At 51.4% G+C, this 21,343-nt stretch overlaps 10 protein-coding genes across 10 annotated transcripts; 4 read left to right on the top strand and 6 right to left on the bottom strand.

The window, feature by feature from the left end:
• Position 1: 1 nt before the first annotated feature.
• On the bottom strand, positions 2-1,458 carry rvb2 (RuvB family ATP-dependent DNA helicase reptin; the record flags this gene model as incomplete). The annotated part of the gene is made up of 2 exons (XM_056972194.1): positions 2-955; positions 1,012-1,458. Coding segments are annotated over 2 exons (1,401 nt in total), but the record flags the coding sequence as incomplete, so codon positions are not given.
• A 547-nt stretch (positions 1,459-2,005) lies between these two features.
• On the top strand, positions 2,006-4,057 carry N7510_000263 (uncharacterized protein; the record flags this gene model as incomplete). The annotated part of the gene is made up of 1 exon (XM_056972193.1): positions 2,006-4,057. One exon carries the CDS (start codon positions 2,006-2,008, stop codon positions 4,055-4,057), a length of 2,052 nt encoding a protein of 683 aa, XP_056837310.1.
• Positions 4,058-6,945: 2,888 nt separating this feature from the next.
• N7510_000262 (uncharacterized protein) lies at positions 6,946-8,764 on the bottom strand (the record flags this gene model as incomplete). Its single annotated transcript, XM_056972192.1, has 8 exons — positions 6,946-7,069; positions 7,122-7,580; positions 7,644-7,861; positions 7,911-8,056; positions 8,126-8,243; positions 8,297-8,425; positions 8,488-8,524; positions 8,574-8,764. The coding sequence occupies 8 exons, from the start codon at positions 8,762-8,764 to the stop codon at positions 6,946-6,948; spliced, it is 1,422 nt and encodes a 473-aa protein (XP_056837309.1).
• Positions 8,765-9,588: 824 nt separating this feature from the next.
• N7510_000261 (uncharacterized protein) lies at positions 9,589-10,781 on the bottom strand (the record flags this gene model as incomplete). The annotated part of the gene is made up of 6 exons (XM_056972191.1): positions 9,589-9,617; positions 9,676-9,979; positions 10,037-10,232; positions 10,320-10,444; positions 10,505-10,544; positions 10,597-10,781. 6 exons carry the CDS (start codon positions 10,779-10,781, stop codon positions 9,589-9,591), a joined length of 879 nt encoding a protein of 292 aa, XP_056837308.1.
• A 508-nt stretch (positions 10,782-11,289) lies between these two features.
• Positions 11,290-12,690, top strand: N7510_000260 (epoxide hydrolase family protein; the record flags this gene model as incomplete). The annotated part of the gene is made up of 3 exons (XM_056972190.1): positions 11,290-11,683; positions 11,740-11,937; positions 11,990-12,690. The coding sequence occupies 3 exons, from the start codon at positions 11,290-11,292 to the stop codon at positions 12,688-12,690; spliced, it is 1,293 nt and encodes a 430-aa protein (XP_056837307.1).
• Positions 12,691-12,818: 128 nt separating this feature from the next.
• N7510_000259 (uncharacterized protein) lies at positions 12,819-13,312 on the bottom strand (the record flags this gene model as incomplete). The annotated part of the gene is made up of 3 exons (XM_056972189.1): positions 12,819-12,992; positions 13,076-13,125; positions 13,180-13,312. 3 exons carry the CDS (start codon positions 13,310-13,312, stop codon positions 12,819-12,821), a joined length of 357 nt encoding a protein of 118 aa, XP_056837306.1.
• Positions 13,313-13,507: 195 nt separating this feature from the next.
• N7510_000258 (fumarylacetoacetate hydrolase family protein) lies at positions 13,508-14,551 on the top strand (the record flags this gene model as incomplete). Its single annotated transcript, XM_056972188.1, has 4 exons — positions 13,508-13,535; positions 13,586-13,824; positions 13,873-14,285; positions 14,347-14,551. The coding sequence occupies 4 exons, from the start codon at positions 13,508-13,510 to the stop codon at positions 14,549-14,551; spliced, it is 885 nt and encodes a 294-aa protein (XP_056837305.1).
• A 345-nt stretch (positions 14,552-14,896) lies between these two features.
• On the bottom strand, positions 14,897-15,133 carry N7510_000257 (uncharacterized protein; the record flags this gene model as incomplete). Its single annotated transcript, XM_056972187.1, has 1 exon — positions 14,897-15,133. One exon carries the CDS (start codon positions 15,131-15,133, stop codon positions 14,897-14,899), a length of 237 nt encoding a protein of 78 aa, XP_056837304.1.
• Positions 15,134-15,782: 649 nt separating this feature from the next.
• On the bottom strand, positions 15,783-17,519 carry N7510_000256 (uncharacterized protein; the record flags this gene model as incomplete). The annotated part of the gene is made up of 4 exons (XM_056972186.1): positions 15,783-15,921; positions 15,978-16,654; positions 16,715-17,209; positions 17,268-17,519. The coding sequence occupies 4 exons, from the start codon at positions 17,517-17,519 to the stop codon at positions 15,783-15,785; spliced, it is 1,563 nt and encodes a 520-aa protein (XP_056837303.1).
• A 1,076-nt stretch (positions 17,520-18,595) lies between these two features.
• N7510_000255 (uncharacterized protein) lies at positions 18,596-21,080 on the top strand (the record flags this gene model as incomplete). Its single annotated transcript, XM_056972185.1, has 6 exons — positions 18,596-18,691; positions 18,772-18,787; positions 18,851-19,377; positions 19,431-19,640; positions 19,697-19,741; positions 19,797-21,080. 6 exons carry the CDS (start codon positions 18,596-18,598, stop codon positions 21,078-21,080), a joined length of 2,178 nt encoding a protein of 725 aa, XP_056837302.1.
• Positions 21,081-21,343: the final 263 nt, after the last annotated feature.

Here is a 21,343-nt window from a genome sequence, read left to right as displayed (position 1 = left end):
ATTACGAAAGCTCCATCGCATCACCGTTGGTGGCCACAGAGAACGTCACGGCACCTTGGTCGCCAATAAACCGCTGCTCATAGTCACTGATGAACTTGACGCTGCGCCCCGGGTCGTAGAACAACCGGAAGCTGCGTTGGACGTCGTCGACGCTGACCTCCTTGGCCCGACGCTTCTGGCTGAGGAGGTGCGACGTGGTGATGATGTTGCTGGCGTAGCGGAGGTTCGACTCCTCACCGATCTTGGTCAGGAGCGCCAGAGCGTCGGGCGACACGTCGATTTCCTCCTCCTGGGCCCGAATGGCCAGGATCTGACGGATCTCATCGGGCGAGTACGGCTGCGTGCTCACAATCACAACCCGGTCCAGGAAGTCAAGCGGTAACCCGTGAGGAGAGGTGTAGGTGGTGCCACGGATCCGCGCCTGGCCCCGGTTGCTCGCCATAATGACAATGGGCGCCAATTCTGCCTCCAGAGCGCGGTTGATGTAGGAGAAGCACTCAATGTCGAGCATGTGCACCTCATCGATAAACAAGACACCGGGGATGATCTCAGCCTTGCCTTCTTCCTTCCATTCTGCCACCTTGGTGTTGATCTGATCCCGGACTTCGCTGCGAATCTCGCCGGTGTCGCCGGAGAACAGAGCCAGAAAGCCCTGTGACCGGGAATTGATCACGTCGATCTCGTGGAGGCTGACAGTGTGGACGATTTCCTTGCGAACCTGCAGCTCACCCTCGGGGCACTGGACAAACTTGGTATCGGCGCCCATCGCGTCGTAGTCTCGCGAACGGGCGTACGATCGACCAAGCTTGGTGATCTTGCCGGAGGACTTGTCGATCGAGATCACGTCTCCTGCCATCACCCGCTCCTTTGTCATTGAGTCGATCATCTTGGTTCCCATATCGTAAATCGTTTCCATGTCGGTGGTCTTGATAGTGAGCTTTCCTTGTTTATTACCCTGTACAAGTCAGTCTCTGAAGATTTGCCTGTCGCGCAAAACGAGAGTTGACATACCCCAGTCACGCTGCGGTCAATCTGAATCTCCACCACTTCACCCTCGATGATCTCGCTTTCTTCTTTGATTCGCACACCGATCGATCTCCGGAATGCTTGGGTGAGAGCCTCAGTCTTCGACATCTCCATCGAGAAGATTTCCGAGGAAGCAAGCATGGTAAACGGTACGTCCGACCCTAACGATTGTGCCATGCCCATTGCGATGGCCGTTTTACCGGTACTGGGGGGTCCTGCGATCAAAACTGCGCGCCCGGCAATTTTGCCTTCCTTGACCATCTGTAGGATCACGGCGGCGGCCTTGCGCGCCTTCTCCTGGCCGACTAGGCCCTGAGAGGATGTTCGAGGCTGTAGTGAGTCGAAATCGACACCAAGACCTCTGATATGGGAGTGGGCGGCGATGAGGTTCAGACCCGCGAAGCTCCTTGCTCTCCGCGACGGTGGAAATTGGCTAGATAAAGTCAGCAATCTCACGGCAACGTATCCATTGTCGGCACTCACTGCAGCCATTGTGTCTTCCAGAGCAAGATGGAGCTCTCACGAAGGGAGTGTTTGGGGAGAAGAGAAGAAAGATCAAAAACACCAAGCAGCGCAGGGCAAAAGAAAGCGGCTGGTCCACCGCCCGGCAGAATACATAGTTGGATTGTTAGTTTCCCCAATCCGTATTCATTGTTCTCTTTTTCTTTACTCTCTTACTCTCCTTTTTCACTCCACCAATTTTTACCATCTCCTTACCCTCGATCCGCTATATTCCTTGCCCGGCACGGTCTCTGATACGCTTTCCAAAGTCACATGCGTCACCTACTCATGCGTTCGGCGAGCTCGACTGGGCCCACACAGGCGGCTTCTGAATCCTTCCCTGATACCCCTTGATGATTATCTGAAACTCTATCGTTACCTGGAAACGCTGCGCATTGATGCTGTGGGGTGATAGTGTCTCGCTACATCTTTGCGAGTACCATGAACAGCTCGCGACTCTTTCTCCAAGCCTGGAAAGATGACTGAGACGACGAAAGCTGCTTCTAATTCTTCCCCGGTTTCTACATCTCTTTCCCTCTCTGCTCCGCAACACTCTAATCCCAGGGATCCTCGACTTGCAGTCCGCCGAAGCTGGTCAGTGGTCGACACCACTCCTGACTCAAATGCGACGCATCGCGCAGTCACAGATTCCATCGACTTAGCGGCTTTTCCTCCCCACCCTGCACCCAACAATGCTTCTGCCCCTTCCCCTCAACCGAGGCCGGTCGAGAGGTCGACTGCCTCGGGCGATGCCTTTATTCGAAGCACATCAGATATGGTTCAAGTCGCGATCAGATTGAACCAAATCCAAACAGAGAGAGACAATGTGACGAAAGAACTCGCCTATACTGAGAGGCACCTGCATCTGGCACTGAGCAGCTCAAGTTTTCCGACAACTATCAAATATTACCAGCAAAACAAAGAGATGCACCTTTCCGAGTTGGCACGGATTGACAGGGAACTCAACGAGCAAAAGTCACTATATCGGCAACTGGAAGAGAACCTCCTAACCAAATGGACGCTAGCAAATGCTCCCTCAGAGAGTGATGCGAGACTGGCAAAGCTAGAGGCTGAGATTGAGCAACTCAAGGCTGCTCCGACGCGGCAATTAAGCCCTAGCGGCACCAAGACTGTCACTCGGGATGAATTTCAAGAGTGGGTCGATCGTTTTGAGCGGTCGTTGGATGAACAAAACAGCCGTCTCATGCGCACTAAAGCCAAACTGTTAGACGTGCCAAAAGTGGAAGGGAAAATCGCAGCACTGGAAGGGCAGGTTAAACGCGTGGAATCCATGATCAATGAAGTTCAGTCTCGTCAAGAACCGACTGGAACTGAATCAACGCACGCAAATAGTGAAGTCGACTCTGCCATCTTGGACGTGACAGAGGACAAGATGTCTGAGTTTGCTCGCCAACTGGAAGCGCTCAAGAGCAGCCCTCCCGGCGCCTTACCCTCGTCATGGGCCCCAGAATTTCTTACTCGTCAATTTTATCCCTTGAGATCTCGGATCGGGGAGGTGGAAGAGAAGATCAATTCTCAAGCAATTCAACTTTCCAAAGTCACAAGGGATTCTCAAGAGCATGATATGAAGAGATTGGATGACTTGGTCTCGCGCAAGCTAGACGAACAAGTCTCCCGGTTAGAGAGCGTGCATGGCCAAATCAATGCCGAGGCGTTGAAGCATCGCCAACGTCTAGACCGGCTTGAAAATAAACCTGCAATTAATCCAGCAGACTTCGGGGGCATAGATCAGAAGGTTCAGGGTCTGAGCACAGCCATTAACCGTTTCTCCGGTGACCTACGCACGCTTCAAGAAGCCCACTACATGCCGTTATTTCGATATGTTCAGGAACAGGTGGTGCCCCAAATGAAAAAAATCCCCGATCTTGAGCAGATTGTGTCGGAGTCCAAGGACACTCTTGAGACGTTGTCTAGTAGCATTCGGTCCTTGGAGTTGCGGTACAACAATCTCACCACTGAGAACGTTGTCAAAAACATGATTCACGCCATGGAGGAGCTGTACCCTTCCATGGGCGAGGTGCGGAGGCAGGTGGAAGCTCTGCGGGAGTCTTTTGTTGGGGAGATTCCTGCGCTCATGGAAGTCAAGAAAAAGGTGGATCAGCTGCAACCAGAAGCATTCAGCACTCGATTGGAATCCCTGGAACAGCTCCCGGCCCAACTGATCCAGCTCTCAAATCAGGTTGCCGAGGTTACACAAGACAAACTGAAAGAACACACTCGGGCGCTTCAGGAGATCAACCAACTTCAGAATCAACATGAGGCTCTTTTGGGCGCTCTCGCCGAGCTTGACGAAAAGACGACCAGGACGGCGGGAGACCTGCATGACCAGACCAACTCGATTGGTCCGGCTTTCGAAACTCTCAGGACTGATGTCGAGGCTACACGAAAACAGGTTGAGGCATTGGAAAAGTCAAGGTCAGAGATTATAGGCCTTTTGGAAAAAGTTGATGACCTGCAAAAGAGTACTAGCGACTTTGGAAATGACACCAGAATGTTTCCGGCCTCGTGAATCGCATGAGGGACCGTCTGGATTCGTTGCCCCATGTGGAGATCGCCTACGTTGATCAAGAACTCGCAAAGATCAAGCACGCACTAAAGAATCTCAACGATAAAGGCAAGGAGTCTGGGCCCACTCAGAGTAACGTGCCCCGAAAGGCATCGCCCCCGCCTCCGCCCATAAAATCGCTCTTGCCGAGTCGAGTTTCCGAGACCAACGGCTGCCACGTCTCTCAAGAAGAGACGAGTTCAAGCAACGTCGCTACGATGTTCGAGAACAGCCCAACGGAGGCTTTGAAAACGAAGAAGAAAACCAAGAACAAGAGTAAGCGCCCTGGAGAACCAATCGAGGACCAGCAGCATTCTACGCCACCTCAAATCAACAACCCTTTCCCGGCCCCGTTGTCTTCCATGGAAGAGTCAATGTCTCAGAAACAGAAAAAGAATGGCAAAAAGCGACGTAAGCTTGAGGGCATTATTCCGATGTAGCAGCTGCTCAACGCATACGCCTAAAACTCCCAGGTGACTTGAATGGTCGTCCCTGACACGTTATTGTTAGAATCTCTGTACACATCGTCAATGCACATGACTAACCTGCTTGTGTTGCGGGTCAAGTCGCCTCTGCTGATAATAAGATGATAATCTCTCCGGCACTAGAATCTTCTCCCGGATTTCCTTTTCGCTTTCCGTTCTAGGGCCCAATCGAGCCTAACCAAGCTTCTCCCTCCCCATAAATTGTACCCTGGCAATGCTCAGCCCCCATTCCCGCTTGGGGTAATTTGCGGGGTCTCCACGGAGACTCGTAGCCCGAGGGCTAAACAATGGAGACTCATGGTCCGAGGGCTAAGCATTGATGGGCTCTACTCTTCTGTTCATTGGTCGCCTTCCTCTAAATCTGGTAGAGTTAGCAATTGATAATATGGATCGGCAGAGTCGTGTACTGTACCGAATCTAGAAATAGGTGTACACATCCTTAAGTCCGCGCACACGAACCCCAAGCCGATCTTACCCCGAATTTTTCCAATAAAAGCGCTCCAGGTCCGGGATAATACTTAAAGTATTCTCTTTAGTTTCCTACCCGTGGCCGAGCGACTCCAACTCGTTCGTTCCCCGATCATGGCTCCATTTCTTGGTCTTCGAGGCAAATCTCTCCGGGCGGCGTTGATCTGGGCCGTGATTTTACCAGCATACATCTTGTGAGAGCACCCTACCCTACCGTTTTCTTTTCTCATGTTTGGATTCCTTCTGACCGGTGAACCATTAGATTCGGCTACAACAATGGCGTGGCAGGTGGTCTTTTGGCCTTGCCCTCATGGACGGAAACATTTCCTCGTATCAACACGGAAACCACAACTGGCGCGGTGAAGGCTGAGAATTCGAAACTCCAGGGCACCGTGGTCGCTTTCTATACACTGGGCTGTTTCTTTGGATCTTTAGCCTGTCTCAAGCTCGGCGATCCCTTGGGAAGAAGGCGAACAATCATGCTTGGGGCAGCTATTAATATTGTCGGAGCTATTCTGCAATCGACGTCATTCTCTCTGCCCCAGCTCATCGTGGGTCGATTGGTGTCTGGTCTCGGCTTTGGGGCTCTCACTGCTACTGCCCCTAACTGGCAGTCGGAATGTTCGAGAGCTGATCATCGAGGTTCGACTGTGGTTCTCGAATCGGTATTTATCAGTCTTGGGCTCGCTATTGCTGCGTGGGTGAATGTCGGCATGTCCCACACCACTGGCAGCGTCTCCTGGCGATTCCCGCTTGCATTGTCGGCCTTGTGGTCGACGTTCGTGTTGATAATGACTCCGCAATTGCCCGAATCTCCTCGCTGGCTACTACAGAAGGGCCGTGAAGATGAGGCCCGGGAGGTCCTGGCAGCCCTGGCCGACACGACAACGGACTCTGAACTCGTCAATGTAGACGTAGCCGAAATCAAAGAATCATTGGAAATTGCTGGCGAGGGCAGGTTCCGAGACATCTTTACCAACGGACCCTCGCGCCTCTTCCATCGCGCGTTTCTGGCAGCTGCGGGACAAATGTTTCAGCAGATGTCCGGCATCAATGCTTTGGCATTCTACCAAGCAACCGTCTTTGAGCAAGGTCTGGGCTTCACTGGCAGCATCTCAAGGATTCTAGGCGCTGCTGTGTTTACATGGCAGACAATCTGCTCACCTATCGGTGTACTAACCGTCGATCGTTTGGGCCGCCGCAAGTTGATGATGTTCTCCGCAGCGGGCATGGGCACTTGTATGGCAATCATTGCCGGAACGTCATCGCAGATCACCAACCGTGCTGCTTCTGGAACAGCCGCAGCTTTTATCTTCATGTTCTCACTGTTTTTCCCTGTCGGATTTCTCGGGCTGACGTTCCTGTATGCCTCGGAGGTCGCGCCCCTGAGTGCCCGCGTTCCCATCACAGCTCTCTCAACGGGCACCGCATGGTTGTTCAACTTTCTCGTGGCTGAGATCACTCCGACCGGATTCGACTCCTTGGGGTACAAGTACTACATCATTTTTGCGTGCATCAATCTCCTCTTGATTCTTCCAAGTGAGCTCCCTGTCAAAACTTATCATATCACCATCCTAACAAATGACTCTTCTAGGTGTCTATTTCTTCTGGCCTGAAACCAGTGGTCGCCATCTTGAGGAGGTGGATCGTATCTTCTTGAACAGCAAGAGTATTTTCGACACGGTCCGTGTCTCCAGAAACATGCCACGTCATGATCAGATGGATTCGGCTATTAAGGAAAAGAGTGCGACCGCGGAGATTGAAAATGCGGAGAGGGCGGCATGATTAGGAGGTTGACTGTTGTAAACTTGGATTGGATTGAATGTTATATTGTATGCTAGTGGGTTGATATATTTAGTCGAAACGGCAATAGATTCAGTTATATATATTAACTGTCTTTCAGATTGTATAGCGAAATCCCTCAACACCGGCAATAATGCGCTCTCCGCGATCTGCTTGCTTATTGCAATGTCGATACCACAGTGCCAGAGACACAACAATGAGAAGAAGTAAAATATTAGCTCTATATTCAGATTAGCCTGAAGTAGAATCTTCTCGAAAGGGCAGACACTTACCCAAGTGCAGTGAACACGCCCGGCCTGTACTGAGGCGCATCCTTCTCGAAAACTAAACTGGCAATAATACCCCCTATACCGTCGAAGCCAATCAGTGTAGCACTAGAAAATGCGCGCGTCCACTGGCCTCGGATATTATTCGCTTGCCACGCCATGCAGGCAGGTACATTTGCATTAGCTCCCGCGACAGTCAAGAAGACGCCCACATATCTTGCGGCATTGTTTTCCAGGAACCCCATCATAGGCAGACCGATAATTGACAAACAGACGTTGAAAAGCAGAATTGGCACTCGTCTTTGGATCTTGTCGCCGACCCAAGCTGTTGCATACATAACCAGCGCCGCGAAGACCCATGGAGGCGCTGTGAGGCATTGGGATTCTCCCACGCCAAACCCCATTCCATCGGAAAGGATGATAGGAAGAAAATAAGCCATGGCGTAGGTGTTGATGGTTAAGCAACTATTATCATCATTCAGCAAGGGCTCACTCATCAGCTATAATAGCCGGTTATCTGGAACTTACCCAAACATCACTGCATACGCCCATATCTTGATATCCAGCGCTGGCCTGAGAAACCGTTTCATTGTAAACTCCTCCGCCTCGGCATCAAGACGATCACGGTTAATTCGGCGGACGACAAAGGCGCACTCTTCTTCAGTAAGGAATCTCCAGTTGCGCGAGGCCCTATCCGGGAAATCCACGATCAAGAGATAACAGAGAACACTCAAGCCCACAGTTATCTGGCAAAGTTAGTCCTTTTCCGTAGAAATCGTGCATGGAGCAACCTACAACTCCTTCCAAAATCAGGATCCAGCGCCAGCCTGCAATCCCATGAGCACCATCCATCTGCATCAGCCCGTAGGCGAGAATCCCAGCCAAAGCTGACGCCACGCAGCCAACGCCGTAGAAAACCGAAAACCGCTTTTGTACCTCATCTGTTGTTTTCAGACAACCAATGGTTTAGCATAGAGAAACCGCAACTTGGATTGCCTCTGTGAACTTACAACGACGGTACCAGCAGGAGAGCAGATACATGCAGCCAGGGAAATATCCAGCGGCAAAGACTCCTAAAAGAACTCGGATTGCGAGAACCTGGCTCCAAGACTGGGCGAATCCCATACCCTGTGCATCAACTGAGCGACTTGCACTATAGAAGAACTTGAAGGCAGACTCACGAGCATAAGAATCCCCCAGCTGAAAATGATCGCCGACAGAAAGTACGGGGGGCCGATTTTTCGAATCAAAACTGTGGCCGGTGGCTGGAAGATCACGTAGGTAACGAAGAACATCAGGACTATCAGAGACTATTCACAAGGCGTCAGCGAATCAAATATTTCTCGTTTGAGAACCGGGAAGAGCCACTTACATAGCGGTAGCCCACAAAGTCGAGGTCCTTGAGCATCCTTCTCAGTTTTTTAGCCTCTGTGCTCCTCGGGGATGTTCTCTAGTTACCCTGCAATGGCTGCCATCCCGACATTGCCTCTGTCCATTAGGTTCACGGAGTATCCCAAGGCTGTCGCTGCGACGAGGCGCAGGTCAACTCGCCTCATGATTTGTTTCTCCCTGCTAGAGAGAAGGTCGATATCATCAGTGTATCCCTTCACAGGATCAACACTTTCGATGCACTCCTTCTGAGCCGACATATTGAACTTTGAAATAGACTCTCTGGGGATGGGATTTCTGGTTTGGACAGAAGGGTCAGCGACACAGACATACAAAATATTGCCCAGGATTATGGAGATGTGCTGCTGATATATCCATCGTCTTGGTTTGCTTACTCCCCATCCCATCAACGTCAAAAATGCAAAGCGCGCTTGACGAGGTATGTGCTCAGGAGAGCATCATAAAGAGCACCAAGCAAGCCAGTAGCAGCACCCACTTCATGAGCATCGGATCCGAGTTGCTCTTTCAAAGCCCTTTCACGGCTGGCCTGGAGAAAAGATCCGAGATGGAGGCTGAATTTGCCCTATCATTTATGCGGGGAAGCTAGTACTAAGTGTTCCGGGAAGAAAGACGACGCCAGACTCCATCGGATCCGTGCTCGGTTCCGGAGTGAAGCTATGATCAATTATGTAGAACTAGGACTTTTGTCCCCTTTCTCACGTATAAGCAAGAGTTTCTCGCCTGCAGTTCCCCGGGATGCCATTGCCTCATGCTTTAGGCCCCACAAAGCAAATACCCAGATGAAGTGACACCCAAGTCGTAACGATTAGTTGAGTAGCCTAAATCGAAGGGAATAAATAGGAGAGATCGGATCCGCCACCCAGCAGTACATGCCGCTTGCTTTACCCCAGTTCAGGACAAACGGTCCATCCAGCGTAGACTAGTGCTTCCCCTCCCCACCTCCTCTCCCGACTCTGTGCCCTACGGTTCTAAATGAAATTCATTGCTGGTATATCAAAACGTGGTTCTATCGTTCTATTATGCTTGACTGTAGATTGGTTACCACGCATTCTACCATCGAGACTCACGAGGATTCCAAGAACTTGACCACAGCTATATCCAACGCGTCAGCGATAAAACGTTTTGGGTATAGAAAATGAAGAGATCTTACCTTGTCGGAACGCCTCCGGATTCTCGGAAATAAGCCAGTGCCCCGCATCCACGTCTGCTATCTGCGCATTCGGGAAGAACTTCTTGATCGCAGGAACGGTGTTATCTGACACGTATTGAGATTTGGTACCCCGGATAAACAGTGTCGGGCCCTTGTACTGAACGTTGTCCGAGTCGGAGTATGGGAAATCCGCCATATTGTCCAATGAGCGGCCAAGCACTGAAAGTGGCACGCGAAATTTCATAGTACGATCCTCTTCTGAGCGGACGAGATTGGTCAGAAGGAAGTAGCGGATTGGAAGGGACTGATAGAATTATCAGTTAAAATCAAGTCTCCGAAAGCAGGGATAATCTCAGTTCACCTCTTCATAGTCCTGGAGGATTTTATCTGCATCGGACTGTTTGGACACTTTCGCCTCCTCGATCTGTTGCATTCCCTTAATGTACTTGCCGAAATCGCTCTTCAACGCCGCGTTGACTGGGGCGTTGTCGACGGGGATCAAAGCGGACACACGCTCTGGGGAGCGAAGTGCCACCGACATAGCGGCTTTGGCGCCCCTGTTTAGATGTTAGAGCGATTCAAGAGGGAAATCAATCCAGTCTGTCAGTGCCTCTAGGACAGGCTGGGTAAGGAAAAGGGCGTACATGGAGTGACCGATCAACACACACTTCTCAAGCTTCTGCTGCTGCATGAACTCTTGCACGTCTTCGGCCATGACACTGTAATTGTGTTCCGGAGAATGGAAAGATTGGCCATGGTTACGTAGATCCTGGTCCAATCCATCAGCCATCTATCCAGCTCTGAAAGGGGGCCCCAGTTGGCAACAGACCAATGTAAAGATCCGGCATTTTAGATCGCGAGCCAATGCTCTTGAAGACGTTAGATTTCTTAAATTATGAATAGAACCAATGACACACATACTTGCCGATACTCCGGTTGTTCTGCTTGGACCCAAACAGCCCATGGAGAAATAGGATGGGATCCCGAACGGCTTGCTCGTTTTCCGGGGCCCAGACCTGGTAGGCGAGCTCATGGCGCAGAATCCGGCCAGTCGAGAAGGCCCGAATGCCTGGCGCACTTCGCGCTGCTGTCCGTATAAATACCATGATGTTGAGCAGTTCTTGACGCTTGATCAAGTTCTCCGTGTCTTTTTTTATCTCGTCGGGAAAGCTGGCCGAGATGACTAAGCACCGCAATCAACGAAGACTTCCAGGTTGTATGGGCTACAGCGATAATAAGTTGGAGGAACAAAGAGAAATAGAGGTATTTAGAAATAGAGGTATTTGTTTCATAATATATTGATTATAGCTGGTTCTGAGGCGGATGGACTTTTTGGGCTCTGGGCAACTCCACAAACTTCCCGGTTTGCACAGAACTATCTCTACCCACTCAAAATATACACGTCTCGGTTTGGGAGCCAAACAAGCTCATCAAATGCTCCTGCGACAAGGCTTTGGATTTCTTGCATCTGGACTATTTCTTGGCCTATACAAAAGTAAGCAAGACTGGGCATCATGTAAGGTTGGCATTGCTTGATAATCCCTATCTGCGCCTTCTCTTAACTCCCCCGCATTCTTTGCATTTCTGGAGAACACGAAATCTATTGCAACCACCATGCCCGACAATCCACAGCCATACAAAATCTCAGTCCCGGGAGACAGTCTGGATGACCTCAAGCAGCGTCTGTCGCTAGCAAAATTCCCAACACAGATCGAGTCACCGGACCAGGATCCCTGGGACTTCGGAGCTCCTGCCAAGGAAGTGCAGAGGCTGGCAACTTATTGGAAAGATGGATTTGACTGGCGGAAAGCAGAGGCACAGCTAAATGAGCTGCCTCAGTATGAAATCCCCATTGAAGTGGATGGATTCGGTGTTCTGGATATCCACTGTGAGTATCCATTCCCGACTCCAAGTCTAATCGCCAACGTGATACTAACGAGTAGCGTTACAGTCGTTCATCAGGTGAGTCCTGTGAAGAATGCGATTCCGCTGCTATTTAGCCATGGCTGTAAGTACGGCTAGCGACGAAATCCATGATATAATGGCTTAAATTATGGATCCTAGGGCCTGGCTCTTTCATTGAAGTGTCAAAACTACTCTCCCATTTGAAGGGAGATGATCAACATCCCGCGTTCCACGTCGTCGCTCCTTCATTGCCGAATTTTGGTTTCTCCTCTGGAGTGACTCGTCGCGGATTTGGACTAGCGCAATACGCCGAGACTGTGCACAAGCTCATGCTCAAACTCGGCTACACGCAGTATGGTAGGTTTCTTCGATTAATCGGATATGCCCTTGCTAATCTGTACTCTACTAGTAACCCAAGGAGGCGACTGGGGGTTCTGGGTAACAAGAGCCGTAGGCCTCTTATACCCGGAGCACTGCAAAGCCTCGCACGTCAACATGGTCGTATCCAAGCCACCTCAGTGGAGCCGCACTCCACTGCTGGCGCTGCAACATGCGCTGCAGCCGTATACCAGCCGCGAGAAAGATGGCCGCGTGCGATCCGCATGGTTCGATCGAGAAGGGTACGGATACAACATGCTGCAAAGCACCAAACCACAAACCATCGGCATTGCACTGACTGACAGTCCCGTCGCGCTGTTGGCATGGATATATGAGAAACTTCACGACTGGACAGACTCGTATCCGTGGACAGACGATGAGATTCTAACCTGGACTTCTATCTACTGGTTCTCGGTCGCGGGCCCTGCGGCGAGTGTTCGCATTTACTATGAAGCATGGCGTCCGCAACCCCCAAAGGGAATCTCCTATGACCCACTTAGAGAATACATCTCGCACGTCAAGCTTGGAGTTGCCCATCTCCCGCGCGAGATCTCGGTTGTCCCTGCCACCTGGGCCGCTGCGTTGGGCCCGGTTGTAAGACAGAGTGAGCATGCTCGAGGCGGACATTTTGCAGCATGGGAGGTGCCGAATGTAATAATTGATGACCTGCAGGCGATGTTTGGTAAAAGCGGGCCATGCTATGAGGTCGTGCCTGGCAAAAAAGGTTACTAAAGAACATTGCAAAAGTTTCCCAGAAGCTTTGAAAGTAGAACATCATCAAGTATCTATTGAGCTTTATGGGGCAAAATATATGAATTTTATACATTCTCCGCGCGCTCCGAGCCTCCAATTAGACTCCTTCAGCTGTCCAGCAGCCCCGGCACATTCTCGCAGAGGTACTCGACAATAGCATCCGGGCCGCGCTCGACCTGCAGACCTGTGGGAATGGCGTGCAGCTTGATGTCTGGCTTGATCGACCGAGCAGTGTCGTGAATCTGCTTAGCTTCCTCGGCAGTCCACATGGAGGCGCTGAACTGCGGCGGGGCGTCAGTTTCACGGAATTCCCAACGCGCATCTCGGATAAGCCGATATGACACTCAAAAAAAGTTTTACTTACCAGAACGTCGGGCATGTGCTCCTTGACCTTAGGCTCCACCTCTTCGATCTCTGGATGGAAAGTCAGTTTCCGCCTTTTTTTTCAATCGTTAGGAGACGGCCTACTCTCGCAGTTGTCGACGTGAATGATGGTGTAGCGGTCCTTAAGGGCGTCGACGAGGCGGCCGATGAGGCGCTTGGCGCGTTCGGGGGCGGTGTTGACGGTGACGAGACGGAAGGGACCCTTGGGAGCAGACATGATGGCGGTGATGGGGTTCAGAATGGCGACCGAGGGGATCTTATCATTTATTACTGTGTTGGAGTTGGCCACTTTGCCCCACATCGTCAACGTGGGGAGAGGAAGCCGGGTTAGACATACTCCGCCATACAATAATTAACTGCGCGACCCGCAAATATTTGGAGACTCATTTCTCACTACCTCACCTCTCCCACCATGTCCAAGATCGCATCTACCTTTTCACGTATCTACTATCCCTCTATGCTTTAATGGATCAATGCTGACGTCGTCCAGGCCTGGTGCGCTTCGTGCCCAAGTCGAATCCCTCCCAGGTTCTTATCGGCGAGCCCGTCGATTCGCAGCTGGATGTGGGCCTTGCCCTGTATCATGGCAAGGATGTCGCCGTGCGCCCATTCTCTGGCAACTCGGTCCTGAACCCAGGACAGGCGACGGATGCCACGGAAACGATTGCGCGCGTTCTGTCGCCGCTGGCGCAGAGCGAGGTCGGCTCAATCCGGTGCATTGGACTGAATGTAGGTAATCCTTTTAAATGGTCGAAAAACACCGCTGATATTCTATAGTACGTTTCGCATGCCAAGGAGATGTCCCTCGATCTCCCGGATGTTCCCACGCTCTTCATGAAGCCCTCCACTGCGCTGGCGGATCCCTGGCCAGCCCCGACGGTGCTGCCCAAGATCACCCAGAAGGATAGTACCGGTGATTATGAGTCCGAGATGGTGATCGTCATCGGTCGCGATGCCAAGGACGTGCCGGAATCCGAGGCTCTTGACTACGTTCTTGGTTACACGGCTGCCAACGATGTCTCTAGCCGCACCTCGCAGATGAACCAGAGCCAGTGGTCGTTCTCCAAGGGCTTTGATGGAGCCTGTCCCATTGGCCCTGTCTTGGTGTCCGCTGCCCTCATCCCGGACGCCAGCAAGTTCCACATCCGCGGCCTGAAGAGCGGCCGTGTGATGCAGGACTGCGATCTGACGTATGTGCCCGTTATCCGCAAGTACAACTTGAAAGATCCAAAGCTAATTCTATATTAACAGCGACCTGATCTTCTCTGTCCCGCAACTAATCAGCTTCCTCAGCCAGGGTACCACCCTTCCTGCTGGCACCATCATCTTGACGGGCACCCCGCCGGGCGTTGGCGCAGCCAAGAACCCCAAGGAGTTCATCAAGGCTGGTGATGAGTTCGCCGTCGAGCTGCTTCCGCACGTTGGAACGCTCATCAACAAAATTGAGCACCAATGACCAAGTTGATGGGAAATAAAATGAGGCCAAGCGTCGGCTCTGTATAAATTCATACGCCCGAAAAAAAAATGATGATAAGGTAGATGCCAAGGACATAGCTAAAGAAATCTATGTATGCGCAAGCATGATTGGCGGTATTCAAAATAATGTCCCCTGCGTGGCCCGGGTATTCCTACGTAAGCGCCAACTTAACCTATACAGTAGAAGCAAGCGATATCGGCATATATCTATCATATCTACGAGCTTCCAACTAAACAACAGCAATATTTATCGCAATGAAGCTATTACCGCCGCTTTCAAGATGTTTCGCCTGAGTGCTTCAGAATATCCACCAATCACAGCGCGTTAGCGGGTATAATGTCTTCCTTTACGGAATAGATCTTTTCCGCCAGCCCAGAAGTCCGCGCCTGAAACTTGAGTCAGCGTGTACGGCTTCAAAGCTAGTATAGAGTAGCGAACGTCTCTGAACCCCGTGAATTTGTCAATTGCATGAATTTCGTACTGCTGCAGCACTGCAGCATACAAATAACCAAAAGTAAAAATTGGCAGTACATCTCGGCATCCCGAGTCCCGCTGAAGCATACTAATTATTCTAGGTGATTAACAAATAAACGTTCAACCCGTAAACAATGCCACCCAAATTCCTGCCTGTAAAGTAGTAGTCTACGGGCTAAGAACCCGGCAATAGTCTGCGCGTGGGCCTTGTGGCATGGCTGTATGGGTCAGGGGCGCCGATGTCGACGCTCCGGTATACTCTCGGGACTGGACACCGAGTTAGCCCGGTCCGGCTGAATGTTTTCTTAAAACTCATCAGGGGTCCTGTTTCTTTATATTCTGGGGGGGCAGCAATAATAATACATTACTATTCTTTCTTTTTCTTTCCTACTTTCTGAACTTTTTTTTGGTTTCTCCTTATTGCCGGGGGTTGAACTGAGCTCTGAGAGCTTGTGTCTACATTTTGGACACTGCGGCCAAGATTTCTTCTTCCACCTGCTTGCTCTACATTGCTTTTTCATAAGCCCTAATCTTGAAGGTCGTTGCTAATTCTTTGTGTGCATTGCCATGCTAGTGTATCACTCTATTTACAGCCAAACACCCTGTCGAGTCTTTGCTTGTCTTCTAAACCGAAACTATATGCTAAACTTCTGCATCCGAACAGCCCGTCTAAGAACACGAAATCTTACTCGAATAAATACTATACACTGAAAGGACCGACGCAAGTGATACTCCTTCACTCTCCTTCATTCCGACGCCAAATCTTGCCGCGCCAGTGCAGAAAGATGGTCGGAATAACACTGGCGACGACGACGAGAGCAGATGCCACGCCAGCGCTGGGCGCAATACCAACAGTCTCAAACATAGGTGCGAACCTATCACAAAATGATTAGCAGTCGAACACAAGAAGGGTTAGAATAGGAATGCTTACCAGAATGGGCCGATGAAACCCCAAATCTGTCGCACAAAGGTGATGAACACGCCAATGCTAGCAGCCTCCTGCGGATAGCAATCAACAGCATAGGTTATCATCACGGTCGTGACGAGCTGGTTACCAACGGCGCCAATGGCCGTACCAATTATGGGGGCGACACTCCAGTGACCTGCAGGCGAAGTCTGCGTGCAGACCAGGAAGACAATGGCGCCGATGATGGTCAGTGCGAAGCCAATGTAGCTTAGCCACAGCCGGAACTCGGGTTCTGGCTTGCGATCGATCCGGCGCGCACGGCGGCTCATCCATACATCGGACAGGATACCACCCATCTGTTCGCCAATCACGGAGCCGATGATCACACCCAGGAACTGCAGACCCAGCTGCTCGGCGTTCAGTCCAAACTTCAGTTGCAGCAGCTGTGGCACCTCAACAGTCGCTAGGATACTACCAAACAGGAAAACCATTGCGTATGCGCATGCAGGGATCACAATGGATGGATGCCGGACCATGGTCAGAGGTCGCACGAACTCGTACCAGCTCAGTGGTGTGGGATCAATACGTCGAATACTCAGATACTGGGTCTTCAAGCTGGATTCCAGACGGTCCACTTTACTGCCAACGTAGCGGGTTTCGGGGCCGAGGAACAGGTACAGGATGAACTGAACTCCATTGATCTGTTTGCCCCAAATTGTCAGCGCACAACTTACATTTTTCTCGTCGAGGGGAAGACTTACTATGGCTAGGATCCAGTAGATCCAGTGATAGCCGGCCCGGTAGGTAACAAAGCCGAAGAGGAAAGGCCCGATGGGCACCCCCAGGGTAATCATCAGGGTCCAGACACCCATGTAACGGCCACGATCCTTCTTGAAAGTGGTCTCCATGACCACAGCACTGCCAATGGCAGATGCAGGGGAAATGAAAAACGCAACCAAAGCCCGACAGGCCGCTACCGATGCAAAGGTGGTGCTCTTGGCACAGCCAATATTGCACACCAGACTGCAAATCAGAGACAAAAGGAAAATTGGCCGGCGGCCGTAGCGGTTGGACAATGGCTTCCAGAACAGAGGAGCACCTCCAATGATGGCAATCTGGATCGAGGTCAAGTAGCTAACCTGTTGCATGCCGATCCCCAATTCTTCGGCGATATTGGCATATGCAGGGATGATACAAGCAGCAGTAAAGGTACCCATGCAAGCGTGGAATGCCACAAGGATGAGATTGGTCATTTTCTACATTACGTGAATCAGTTTTCCATGCAAATTGTTCTCAAATCTTCGAAACGCTCACCTTCCATTCGGGCCAGTTGTAAGGATCATTCGGGTCCATTCCGGGGATAGGATCGAGGTCTAGTGTTCCATGCCGTTCCAACAGGTAGTCCCGGTGGACCTTTGGGAGATGAGCAGCCACTGATTCAGAGTAGGTGGCAGCGCCGCCATCGCAGGCACTTTCGACGAGGTCGATGTCGGCCTTGGTGGCCGGGCCGTCGTCAATCTCTTCGTCTGGCTGAGATGATGTCCGTTGCATCTCGAACGAAGTCATGGTCTTCACCCTGTGAAGAAGAATATTTTACACAGGTACCGGGCCTTTCAAGTCCTATACACGGGAGGGTGATAAAGTGGGATGGGTGTTGTGGGAGGATGTCAGGTCCTGACTGGGGAGAGAGGTAGATGAATTGATTTGGGGGCGAGCCGGGGAATAATGACTGATCTGGGGTCATTGGACGGGTTCTAAAAAAATATTTAGGCAAAAGACGTCGATCCCAGGGCCTCTGTGCGGAAAATTCCACGGTGAGTGTGCATAGCAGACACGGTACCCACTGTTTCCCTACGCCCGGGGTATACGAGCGGCATTTTCGGTTCCAATACGGGCCTCCTCGTGGAGAGAATGCGGAGAGCCTCCACGGTGCCGTGGGTGAAGCGTCGGAGCCGGCGACTCACGATGCTGCCAATGCGGCATCCAGTACTAGTGGCTGAGTCTGGGCGCAGAGTGGCAGTTGAGGGCGGCTTCCCGATGGGTCCGTCGGCATACTCAAGCCCGGTCAATTACCGTGTCGCCCCAGAATGGCTTGGCGAGCCGAAAACTCCAGACTTGTGGGCGGTAATCCCGTAGATCCGAGTCGAAAGGAGCCCTGGACTCTGGGGAGAGCTCTGGGGAACACTTGAAGTATAGTGATAATTAGCGCAGCCTGATCATGGTAACACCCTGCAAGTACTTACAACCCCTTACACACGTGCGTGGTGGAACCCGAGTCTACGGCCACCGATTTTCATGAAGTGGCGGATTCGTCCGTGGACGGCAAGAAGGGAACAGGCAGGAGGCAAGATACTCTATGGCCACGCATCAGGCGTCTAATTGCCACATCCCACCCACTCTTGAACTGGACTCTCTGGCAATAAGAACGATAGTTAACGATGATTTAATTCCATTTGTATATTGTTTTAAACAAATAGATACTAATAAGTCAACCACGTCTAAGACTTCTTCATCGAGCCCTACTACATAGTGAAAAGGATATTGGCGACCAAGTAATGTAGAAACCACCCACACCTTCCCCACAGCCTCTCCACATCACCACAATCCCTCTTTCTGACACCTTCCTGTGCGGTACATACACGATGGAGACCGACTCAATGATCGCGCCGTCTCCAGGTGCCAAGAAGCTGGTGTGTCGCGTGTGCCAGAAGGCCTTCTCCAAGGCGGAGCATCTGAGGGTGAGTTGCCCTAGTGTCGCATAGTGCTGCCGACCTTCATTAGGGGCAGCTGAGTGATATGGGCTAATCCGCGCATACAGCGACATGAGCGATGCCGTAAGTTCTATATTTATCCAACCCCCGATTAAATCTTCAACTGGCTGAGCGGGGATCCTGTAGATACGGGAGCCAAGCCATATGTGTGCAAAGAGTGTCGCCGACCATTTGCCCGGCAAGATGCCCTCAACCGCCATGAGAAGCTACATTCCCGTGCCATGAATACTGGAAAACAGGACCTGCCATCGACCCCTCTGCTACCACAGCATGACTCCATGACAGCTATGTCCTCGTGGGACACCAGCAGTGCGTCGACCGCTGGCCCAGTATCCACAGAGGCTACCAGCCAGTCTTGGGAGGAAGCTCAGTCTGTGCAAAATTCAGGAATGCATAGTGTTGCCTCGGAGCTGGATTTTGCTTTGATCTGGCCTGACTCGGAAAATCTGTTCCAGAGTCTGATGTCCTCGGACACGACGGACCAATGGCAGATGCCTCTGGGGACACTGCCCTTTCCGCCAGTCGTGCAGGATGTCAACATGAACTTAGGGTCTCCCAACTCATTTGACGATCGCAGTTCTTCAATAGGTGCCATACCGTCCGGAGGAGGGCACCAGGCGGTGCGCGATGTTACAGAGATGGTGACCAGCTCGGTAAGTTGATTGTTTTTTCAGTCCTAGCACTCAACACTCATCAAATTTTCCAGTCTTCAAGCGTTACTGCTGCTGTAAAATCCACATCCATTACTTCTGTGTTTCTCGATGAATGTCTGCACATGTTCTTTGTTCGCTTCATTCCGACCTTCCCGATCCTGCATCGAGCCACCTTTGTATTCCGAGAATGCACCCATCCTCTCTTGCTGAATGCTATCGCCATCGGATCTTTGTACTTGGGCCCCAATGACTCAGTCGCAAAGGTAAACCCTGTCGGATATTCACTAATATTGGTGCCATGCTTATACTCAGCTCATAGGGCGAAGCGTTGTGGCGGCTAGCACATACAGCCGTTGCAACCTCCGTAAGTCTTCCCATTCGGTCAGTGCTGATATATTCTAATTTCTGATATCCTACAGTGGCAATCCTTGATCACACACAATGGTCCTTACGATGCTTGTAAAGGAGTGCAGTTGTTGATCACTGCTCTCCTCGGCCAGATCTATGGGGCATTGTCAAAGAATCGTGTGATTCGCACCACCAGCCAAGTATTTCGACCCCTAGGTTTCTTCTGGGCAAGCCATTGCGGAATGCTTGAAAGTGGACCCTACGCCATGGAGAATCTTCCTTCCGCCGACGCCCCCGTCGCACAAAAGGAACACCAATGGCGAATTTGGGCTGCCCGAGAGATTCAGCAGCGCGCGCTGCTGGCTTACTATATCTTGGATGGCCTTGTCTCCCATATGTCCGGTGATGGTGCTTCCGCTAGTCATGTTGCCAACTCCTTGAGCCTTCCCAGCGACGAGGCTACGTTCGATGCCAACACCGCAGACGAATGGCTCGCCTATATGCGCTCCCAAAAACACGATCAATCATCTTTCAAGATGGTCTTTCGGTCTCTTTTTTCCCCAGTTGGGAGCTTTCGGCCGCTGGACTACCAGCTCTCCGCCTTTGCTCTCCGTGTCGTGCTCGAAGGTGTTCAATCTCTCGTGTCTGACTGCGACGATAACGATTTGGCCGTGGGCGTCCCGGGCCGATCGGATGTGCGGAGAGCACTAGCTCAAGTGCACGAGACAATCTCCATGAGCATCCATTTCTCAGCTGCCGAACGACTGGAGATCTTGTTGCGTTGGCATACTGTCTGTCTTGATACGATGGTTAACTCGACAGTTATTTGTCGGCATGTGTGCTCCCGCTACAACATCCCACAACATGTATCAGGAGGCAATCGTACAGTGCAACCGGGCTTCGACCTAGTCAAATGGACCAACAGCGATGATGCGCGGCGCGCCGTCTTGCACGCCGTAGCCATTCAAGATATTGTCGAGCAGCTGCCTCGAGGTCGGGCTCATGTCGTGCACATGCCGAGTGCGCTGTTTGCCGCATCCACAATATACGTGGTCTTCTCGCTTGCAGGAGTCACCACGGTCAATCTTCCGCGCGCTATTGTTTGGCAGGACGCTCTGTTGTCCCATTCAGACCTTCATCTGGGCCATGAGGATATTCGGCCTCCATCGATTTCGGACACGAAGCGGTTCGTCGAAAGCGAGCATAATGGACTCACCCCATCCGGTGGTGCAGTGCGCAATTTGTTATATGAGCTGAACTCCATGCAGAAGCTCTTTCGCTGCCTGTCCTCCCAGTGGGGTATCGCGCATGACATGGAAGATATTGTCGCGCAGTGGATCAACCTCTGCCATTAGGGATGGAGCTGGACTCTGTTCTTCTCCGTCGTTGGTATTGAAGGACGGATGTAAATGACTTCAATAGTACATAATAACGAGACCACGACCTCACTTTCTAAACCATTCGCGCTGCGCTGTAGGGTTTTGGACCATCCCAATTTTATCCATCAGAGAGATCCTGATAATTCTGAAAAGGCTGGCCTGCTTTGATTTTCTCGAGCTCATCTACACTGCCACCTTCAGACAATTCCGCTGTGAGGGAGTTGCTTTCGTTTGACAGC

This window comes from Penicillium lagena (genome assembly GCF_028827675.1).
Source record: "Penicillium lagena strain IBT 129212 chromosome Unknown utg000001l_segment0_segment0, whole genome shotgun sequence".
Taxonomy (NCBI): Eukaryota; Fungi; Ascomycota; class Eurotiomycetes; order Eurotiales; family Aspergillaceae; genus Penicillium; species Penicillium lagena.
Note: the sequence above shows the minus strand (reverse complement) of the source record. Positions and strands in the feature narration are given on the sequence as shown.